We start from the raw sequence: 8,553 nt of genomic DNA, 5'->3' as shown, positions 1-8,553 counted from the left end.
CCTAGCAACCTTTGCTGGAAAGATAATCAACCATAATACAGACGTGATGGAATTTTCAGAAGCATCATGGACACTGCTTGACTCTTCTTTTCAGAACATGGTGTAGCGCGAATTGGACGTAAACATAAACATCCTTTTTCTAACTCATCCAAATGAGACGAATAGTCGATTTCCCTGTATGACGGTAAGCAGCTGTCTGAACTGACAGGAGAAGCCCAGAAAGGAGATTCGGCTGGTTTAGCAACTTCCGGTTACATTTCTTTCTCTTTTTCGTTCATTTCAAGAGAAAAAAACAAAGATGTTCTAACGATTACTAAAAAGTCCGAAATAAACAGCGAAAATGATCCAAGTTGTTAGCAACGAAGAAGAACTTCGTGGGACTTTATATGAAAAGAACGACTCACTCAACTAACACCACAAAAAAAAAGAAATCCCTTCATGAAAGCTTCTACGAACGCGAATTGGAAACGCAATGGCAATGGCTAGAGTTTTGTTGAAGTGAAAACGGTCATCAATCAATTTCGGTTTCTTTTGGTGCCTTTCGCTATAGCGCTTACCGTCGTTTTGAAACCCCTCGCTGTATCATATTTAATTCATTGTTACTTCTTTTGCTGGGGTAACATGCTATCCATTTGGCAGGTAAATAAAACATATGAACTATGGATATTACGATCCTATTTATTTATTCTTCTTAACAAAAAGATAAATTATCTGTTGCTATTAAACTGAATAACTGATTATATTCTCTCAATCTTCTATTTGGACTATGAAACGAAACTGATTCTTCATGATGGTATATGTGTGTAATAATTTAGTGGACGAACAGTATTGCTGTATATTTGATTCCATACTTTCAAAAACATCTAGCTTTTCATTCTTATTCCTTTAATATGTATATTACAATTCAGATTCAAACCACTGAATATTAAAAATCCTGATGGTAATTTCATTGTAACTGTCTAGACAACTGGTGAGATACAATTCATCCCTCAATAATAATCAATTTGCAAACAACATTATAGAAAACAGTACCGCAATCAAAAGAAGATTCCAACCTTGTAGAAAGCTTTAAACATTTTGAATCGATTTGTTTACATTTTAGCGAGAAGTTTAACAAAAAAATCACTTATCCTCGTTATTCTTTTACATGGTCTAGCTACACCTTTTGTTTACATTGAAGAAACACCTAAAAAGGAGGAATTTTGGCCTTTGTATGTTGTTTTGAAATTTATATTACAACAGCAAGCGTGTTTATGAGAAGTTTACTTTCTATCGTTTCCCTTGATCGTGTTCGACCGTGATTGTAGACGAAGCATAAATCGACAGACTTACAAGGTGGAATTAGATGAGAGTATCTTTTTGCGTGGTACTTCTTTTTGGAAAATAGAGTCAAATACAAAGAGGGATGCTTATTTTTTGATGAAAAGTTTGAAGTTTCGTTTGGTTTTATGAAAAGCAAGCTAAAAGTTTTTACGATTTTTTTTTTTACTTATGAAGATAATTTCCACATATTCATTTCATTCTCTTAAATATGTCAGAATCAAGTCAGAAATCAGAGCACTCAAGGTTGAGTGATATGGGCGATAGTTCAGGTAAAGAAGAGTTGACAGAGGAGGAAAAACAACTACAAGCTCAATTATTAGAGGTCCAGAAGAAAATGGATGAGCTGAAACAAAAGAAGCGAAAGGTAGCTAGTGATGAGGAGCAAAGACAAGAAGCGGTTCAAGTTCCTCGTTCCCCTGAAGCTGTTCGGGTCCTTACAGTGAGCTCACCTTCCAAAATAAAGAGTCCTAAAAGACTTCTCTTAGGAATCGATAAAGGAAAGACAGGGAAAGATGTTTCATTAGGAAGGAAACAGATTGAGCCAGCAGTAAAGCCTTTTCACGCCCGGTTAGCAGAAGCTCGGGACGATGAAAAGAAAAAGGAAGAGAGAAAGAAAGAAGCAGCAAAAAACAGAAAAGTCTCCTTTCAAAGGAAACCTAATACCCTGAGCACAAAGAGTTCCAATAAACCCGTGTATCCGATGCCTTGCAACGAAATTGAACCATATTCTCGTCAAGTCATTACAGTACGCTTCATGAGTGATGAAGAAGTCAAGGATAATTTACAGGGATGTTATGTGTATCTTATTCGTCAACTACTAAAGCTAGTAGTACCTCCTAAATATGAACAACCGGACGCTGATAGCTTTGTATTGATGGGGATCGTGGCTTACAATACCGGCACAAGGGAAACAGTTCACAAGAAAAAATACTGTATGCTTACACTTACAGACTTAAAGTGGCAGATAGAGGTCTTTCTCTTTGGCAAAGCCTTTGAGCGGTATTGGAAAGTACAACCCGGGACGGTCATTGCGTTGCTATGTCCAGATATACTAAAGCCAAAAAACCCAGATGCCGGTAAATTTTCGCTGAAGCTGGACACGAATTACGACGTGCTGTTAGAAATTGGTAAATCAAAACATTTGGGCTATTGTCAGAGTCGCAAAAAAAACGGGGAGCTTTGTAAACATTGGTTGGATAATCGAACATCAGAAGTCTGTGAATATCATGTGGATATGACGGTACAAAGGACGATGTCGCGACGAACAGAGTTTGGTTCGAGTACAACGATCATGCACGAGCCACGAGCAAGGCGCGAGAAGCGTCTTCGTGGTCAAGGGTTCCATGGCTATTATGCGGGAGAAAAGTATTCCGCAGTCCCCAATATGGCACTGGGTCTTTATGATGCAGAAGAATCTGTTCAACAGGAAATTGAGCGAAAAGAACGATACAAGAAGCAACAAGCAAAAGCAGAGCGTGAAAGGGAAATTTTAGAGCGTTTAACAATGAAAAGGTCCTTGCCGAATGCGTCCTCTTCCTTTTCCTCCAGTTCATCAACGAGCACATCGGGTAACTCTCACGACACGGCCTACACTCCAGCACGCACTTTGGGACATCAGTATTTAAACTTACAAGCAAAGCATGCTACAGCGTCTTCTGGGAACTCTAAATTATTCACAACAAACTCATCAGATGCGTCGTCTCCATCGGTGGATCGGCAAACAGGAGAACTACCGTTCCTTCCGGGAAATCATGATACCGGAAAGAACAAACCGAAAGATTTCAAAGACTTATCGGCTAATTCAAATACTAAATTGCCCAACCCGGACCAGAAGTCAATTTCGAAAGCAGAAGGATCGGCCGCATCGAACTTACCGAGAGAAAAAAGTGATCCGAAAAAGTCAGACGAAGCGAATCCACTTTCATCATCACATTCGGCGGCACAAAGAATTTTTTCCCCAAGAAGCCTACGAAGGATTGGGTTTGATCCCACTCTTACAAACAACAACAATGGCGGACCAGGAATGGATTCTAACCCGCATCATTCTTCTGCACGCACGCTAAATTTAAAGAATACAAAGTTTCGTTATGAATTTACCGAAAGTGATGAAGAGGATGACTTGGAGATTGTCGCCTAAAGGAACAATTTTCGCAAGCTAAATATTGACACAATTCACTAAACTATAATGGAAAGCTAAATTTTTTTTCAGTCAATCATTACAGCCATTCCAGATAACAAGAGGCACATGGTCATACGTGACTGGTATATTATGTTTCGTTCCTCTGTTTATTTACTTCATGCTTCATACGAATGTCTTTTCTTTCGCTTGATGGTTTCCACCGGAGTTTAATTTCAAACAGCTTCTATAAACATGGAGTTCAAAGTGCGAATATCTCTCATGATTGGTAAATAAGGTGATTTCCTTTTTCGCTTTCTTTTACTCTAATATCAATATTACGTGTACGAAAATTTTTCGCCTTCCGAAGCTTCGCCTAATTGATTACCAAAGTGGTTTTACGTTAGTCGGCGCATAAAAAAAAAAAGAAAGGAAGGCGACCAATTCCTATCAGTCATCAAAACCTGAAAAAGTTGGCGTCACCATTGCATGGATTGAAAATGCGATCTTAGAAAAATTTCTCTATATAAACCCTGGCAAATACCTTGAAATAGTACGGATTGAGCAGACTATTTCTTATCAAAGATTAAATTATTGAATATAATCCAAGGTATTTTGAATTATACCTTGGATATTAACAGTTTCGTTAAGCGATCAAAGATTATCAGTGATTTCCGTGAAACCAAGTGTCATTGATTGTCAAATCAGGTGTTTCTTTTTTGTATATATAGTCAAAATTTCGAAACGTTTACTCCATTGATTGTACTTGATTCATTATCTTTTATTGTCGACTCATTTTCCCTTTATTGTTTATTTTTATTTTTCTTCCGATAGGATGATATTCAACAACGTTGTAAGAGTCTTTACCAGGAACGGCGGTGCTTCGATGGCTACTATGCGCCGTTGCTCTATTGCTAAACCTATTATGGGATACCAATCCCAATGCTTTTTCTCTACTCAAAATGCCCAACGAACGGATCGTTCGGTTTACGGATTTCGTTCGAATGGAAATGAGCAAGTCTATGAGTCGGAGGTTGCTGCCTCTGATACAGGAAAAACAAGTGATTATTCAAAGTACGTTCAAGATGCCCGCGATGATTTGAACAGTCCAAGTTGGGGTTCAGAGCAAACCACAAACTCTGCAGAATGGCAAGCGTAAAATGTAGGCGTTCATTGATCTATATATAAAGTTTTTTATTCTTTGTTGTTTTTTGTTGATGTCAGTGAGACCAAAATTGGAAATAACAGCGAAGGGAGAGTCAAGTCGAACATGATCCCTTAGAAGGCCAAGACTCGGCTAGCAAGTGGAAAGATTTCAAAAGCACAAAGGATTGACGTTGTTGAAAATATTATAAAAAACGACATGCTCTTCGATTGAATCTCCCAAGGTATCAAAAAATAAAAAAAAAGGAGAGGAAAGCACGAAAAGGGTTTAAAGATAGCGTATACACATATGTTACAAAGAAAAATTCTTCTACGATATTTGGCGCTTAATAAAAAAAAAAGAGAATCAAAAACGATCCCTCCAACTTGTTGATTTCATTTTTTGTTCATTAATGTCTTGAACGGTCCTTCCAACACTTCACATCGCAAATGTTTGTCCTGCGAAATGAGTTGATATACTAATCTCTTTTCTTTTCTTTTTCTTTTTTTCTCTTGTTGGTTACATTCTCATTTGCTATTTTGTTTTTAAGGAGTTACTCTTTTTGAGTTGGCATAATTGTGAGTTCTATTCAATGATATGATTATGGTTCTTACTCAACTGCTCCGTGGCTATATTGTTTTTAGATTAATTTTCTTTTTCATTTTCAATGCTGAAGTATTTCATTTGAGGCATGGATGTTTCATTTGACAGTATCTGCAATTATTTTGCAGGGAACTCATATCCAATATGAAATCATCGTTCTTCTGTAGATTTATTATTTACGATACCTTATTATTCTTTTAATTAATTAATCATTATCCCCAGTTTATATCGAGTTTGACGAGAAAGGCTTTTGTAATTGCAAATTATGGCTATACAATACAATTTTGCCGTTCGTTTTAGTACCTCAAAACATGGTATTCTTTTATCAAAGTCAATGAAATGAAACCATCTATCTTTCATAACAACAGAGTACTGTTTCCTCGCTTTTCTGATGTACTACTTTCTATATACCTTTACATACTTCAATTACCAATCCCTCATTCTATTCCACAAGACTTTATTTCAGCTAAAACACGCGTTTTTTACTTTTTCAACTTAAATTTAATAAAACATATACTTGAAACTATTGAATTGAGGCTTGCTAATTTCCTTTAACTTAAAAAGTGAAACTTTGTGAATCGGCCAACTTTCAACACGTCTTGCTTTATTACCTTTCTCTAAAAACGTACTACTTATCTTCTACTTATTAAAACAAAGAGATTATGGAGGAAGCGTATGTTGTCAAACAAAAGGAATTGTTCACATTCGTAAACTAACAGCTAGAAAGACTTACGAATCAAACGGTTTGTATCGACAATGTATGGGGTCATTGGGTTTTCAAATAACCTATTTTTGAGCTATTGTATTGACAGCCCATTCTAGGGGTCAGGCTTTCTCAAAGCAGGGTTCTCGGGAAATGACATTCCTCAATGCTTTTCCTCAAACGTGTATGTCAATTTATTTTTTCTACATAGTGTCGTCTTCTAACATGCTATAATAGCGTCGGAAGGACAAAGCATACGCGTGTAATGCCTAGTCATCTTCAGCAAGACACTTATATTGGTTCGAAAGCGCAGGAGCTTCGAGGATTATTAAAACTTGAATATCCAGTTCAGCGTGGTCTTGTAAAAAACTGGCACGATATGGAAAAAATCTGGTCTTATGTTTATTCCAATGAACTTCAAACTTTGCCCGAAGATCACCCAGTGCTATTAGCAGAGCCGCCTTTAAATAATGCAAAAAACAAAGAGAGAATGGCTGAAACTTTCTTTGAAACATTTAACGTTCCAGCACTTAGCTTTTCATTACAGCCCGTTCTTGCTTTATACGCAACTGCACGTACGACTGGTCTGGTAGTAGAGGTAGGAGAAGGCTTAACACATACCGTCCCAATCTTCGATGGCTTCGTCCTTTCGAGTGCTCAACGCGATGACTACGGTGGTAAAGATATAACTGAGTATTTACAGCTTCAGCTTCGACAATTAGGCTACCGCTTTGTGACGTCTGCCGAAACAGAGATTGTCCGTGAAATCAAGGAAGCATGCTGCTATGTATCCCCAAACTTTCAGACGGAGGAAAAAACTCACTCTTCCTTTAATACAAAACTCCAGCAGTTTACACTTCCTGATGGACAAGTCTTAAAATTAGGATCAGAATGTTTTCGAGCTCCGGAATTACTGTTTCGTCCCGAACTCATAGGATATGAAAATGGCGGTATCCATCATCAAATTGTACAAGCCGTTATGCGAAGCGATCTTGATTTACGTAAAGATCTTTTAAGCAATATTGTCCTCTCTGGTGGAAGTACATTGCTGAAAGGATTTGGAGACAGACTCTTAAAAGAACTTCAAGGGTCGGGTGATGTTCGAAATTGTGTCAAGATGTATACACCACAAGAAAGAAGATATGCAGCGTGGACAGGTGCTTCCATCTTGGCAAGCTTAAGCACATTCTCAAATATACTAATCACGTCTGAAAACTATAAATCGGATCCCTATTGTATTTTTAAATAGCTACAGCATTGAAAAGGAAAACTCAAACGTAAAACAATAAAAAATGGATTAAACATTCGGCTTTTGCATTTTATTAGTTCTGCTAATTGACGCAATCACGTTTACATATTCTTAAAATATCGATCTATCTGCTAAAGCTTCAATTCGCTATTTTCCGTAATTTTTAAGGAGTAATCTTTCAAGGAATGCAAAATAATCCCTGCAGCGACGGAAACATTCAATGAATCTACATATTGATCTCCATAAGGAAGTGTTAAAACATATTCGCACTGTCTTATCATGTTTGTCCTTAAACCATCTGAATATTTTCGTTAGCATTAGAAATAAGATTTTATGAAATGCATACGTTCTCCTCCAAAGACGACAACCTTTGGCTTCGCTGCCAAACTCGGAGGCATAGAAAGCACGGAATATTGATTCGTATTTGGTATGCTTCCCATAGGAGCAGTAGCAAAAACTTTCCAGTTCTTTAGACTGCAGTCTTTTAAAAACAGAGTAGGATTTTGAACCCGATACACATTCATTAACTCCAGTGCACCAGCAGATGCTTTACTGACGATGGGTGACAAGGTAGAGTTATGTTTTTTCGACAAAAGGATTCCTTGAACACCTAAAAAATACTGTTTGTTGTTAGCAATGGTATATAGGATCAGGAATTAGCTTACAGAACTTCGAATGATAGCACCCAAGTTTTGCGGGTCTGATACACCATCGCAATAAACATATAAAGGAGGACATGGTTGTGAAGTTTTTTCAGACGAAGAAATGACCCGTTCCGCTGATGACCCTTGAACACGCCCTTGTGTTACATCGTTGATATCAGTAATGACTGGAGGTTCCAAGGCTGAAGCCTTCAATACTATGCCCTGAAAATAGTTAGTTGATGATGTCGGTGAACGCTCATGAACAAAAGAATTCCAGCTGAACAGTAAGTGTACACACATTATGAGGTCGTGAATTAGTCATTTCGTTTAAATCATGTTTACCGGCAAGGCGACAAGGAATATTTAGCTTCAACGCATTCATAAGGTTTTGGTATTCATTCAGCTGCTTTGAGGATTGAGCCAGCAGACACTCAAAACTTCGTTTTCCGGCATGAAGTGCGTTTCTTACTGGATGGTCACCATATATATATTCATGTACAACAGGTTTCTTGAAAGTAGATTTATTTCTTAACAAGAAAGCATGAGGCTGTAAATGAAAGGCCGAGTGCTTCAAAATCTTTGTGAACGGACGCAACTGCCAAAAGGAAATTGACATCCTTGTTTTTATTAAGTCGTGTTTATAGTTACCAATAACATTAATAGCAAACTATACGGGTAAAGAATATTTGGCAATGAAGTTTACTTTTATGGAATTAAAGGTGAGTTTTATGATACAGAATACACTTGAATTACCAAAGATCTCAATTTACG

At 37.4% G+C, this 8,553-nt stretch overlaps 4 protein-coding genes across 4 annotated transcripts; 3 read left to right on the top strand and 1 right to left on the bottom strand.

Annotated features, from left to right (window-relative positions):
• Window positions 1-1,285: 1,285 nt before the first annotated feature.
• SPOG_04479 (MCM-associated protein Mcm10) lies at window positions 1,286-4,031 on the top strand. The gene has a single exon (XM_013166478.1). It carries the CDS (start codon window positions 1,532-1,534, stop codon window positions 3,458-3,460), a length of 1,929 nt encoding a protein of 642 aa, XP_013021932.1. The 5' UTR covers window positions 1,286-1,531; the 3' UTR covers window positions 3,461-4,031.
• SPOG_04480 (stress responsive orphan 1) lies at window positions 3,960-5,408 on the top strand. Its single transcript, XM_013166479.1, has one exon. The coding sequence runs from the start codon at window positions 4,275-4,277 to the stop codon at window positions 4,596-4,598; it is 324 nt and encodes a 107-aa protein (XP_013021933.1). The 5' UTR covers window positions 3,960-4,274; the 3' UTR covers window positions 4,599-5,408.
• A 350-nt stretch (window positions 5,409-5,758) lies between these two features.
• Window positions 5,759-7,495, top strand: SPOG_04481 (actin-like protein Arp1). The gene is made up of 3 exons (XM_013166480.1): window positions 5,759-5,859; window positions 5,914-6,073; window positions 6,127-7,495. The coding sequence occupies exon 3, from the start codon at window positions 6,155-6,157 to the stop codon at window positions 7,136-7,138; it is 984 nt and encodes a 327-aa protein (XP_013021934.1). The 5' UTR covers window positions 5,759-5,859; window positions 5,914-6,073; window positions 6,127-6,154; the 3' UTR covers window positions 7,139-7,495.
• On the bottom strand, window positions 7,183-8,483 carry SPOG_04482 (ribose methyltransferase). The gene is made up of 4 exons (XM_013166481.1): window positions 8,081-8,483; window positions 7,804-8,004; window positions 7,485-7,758; window positions 7,183-7,436 (listed from the first exon to the last, which is right to left on the bottom strand). The coding sequence occupies exons 1-4, from the start codon at window positions 8,396-8,398 to the stop codon at window positions 7,270-7,272; spliced, it is 960 nt and encodes a 319-aa protein (XP_013021935.1). The 5' UTR covers window positions 8,399-8,483; the 3' UTR covers window positions 7,183-7,269.
• Window positions 8,484-8,553: the final 70 nt, after the last annotated feature.

The sequence above is a fragment of the Schizosaccharomyces cryophilus genome, assembly GCF_000004155.1.
Source record: "Schizosaccharomyces cryophilus OY26 unplaced genomic scaffold supercont4.1, whole genome shotgun sequence".
Lineage (NCBI taxonomy): Eukaryota > Fungi > Ascomycota > Schizosaccharomycetes > Schizosaccharomycetales > Schizosaccharomycetaceae > Schizosaccharomyces > Schizosaccharomyces cryophilus.
The sequence above is the reverse complement of the archived record's forward strand: the minus strand, read 5'-3'. Positions and strand labels throughout refer to the sequence as shown.

Coding starts and splice junctions, on each gene's coding strand:
- SPOG_04479 (XM_013166478.1), top strand. CDS start 1,532: ATGTCAGAATCAAGTCAGAAATCAGAGCACTCAAGGTTGAGTGATATG.
- SPOG_04480 (XM_013166479.1), top strand. CDS start 4,275: ATGATATTCAACAACGTTGTAAGAGTCTTTACCAGGAACGGCGGTGCT.
- SPOG_04481 (XM_013166480.1), top strand. CDS start 6,155: ATGCCTAGTCATCTTCAGCAAGACACTTATATTGGTTCGAAAGCGCAG.
- SPOG_04482 (XM_013166481.1), bottom strand. CDS start 8,398: ATGTCAATTTCCTTTTGGCAGTTGCGTCCGTTCACAAAGATTTTGAAG. Junction 7,759..7,803: donor GTGCTATCATTCGAAGTTCT/GTAAGCTAATTC, acceptor AACAACAAACAG/TATTTTTTAGGTGTTCAAGG. Junction 7,437..7,484: donor TGTCGTCTTTGGAGGAGAAC/GTATGCATTTCA, acceptor GAAAATATTCAG/ATGGTTTAAGGACAAACATG.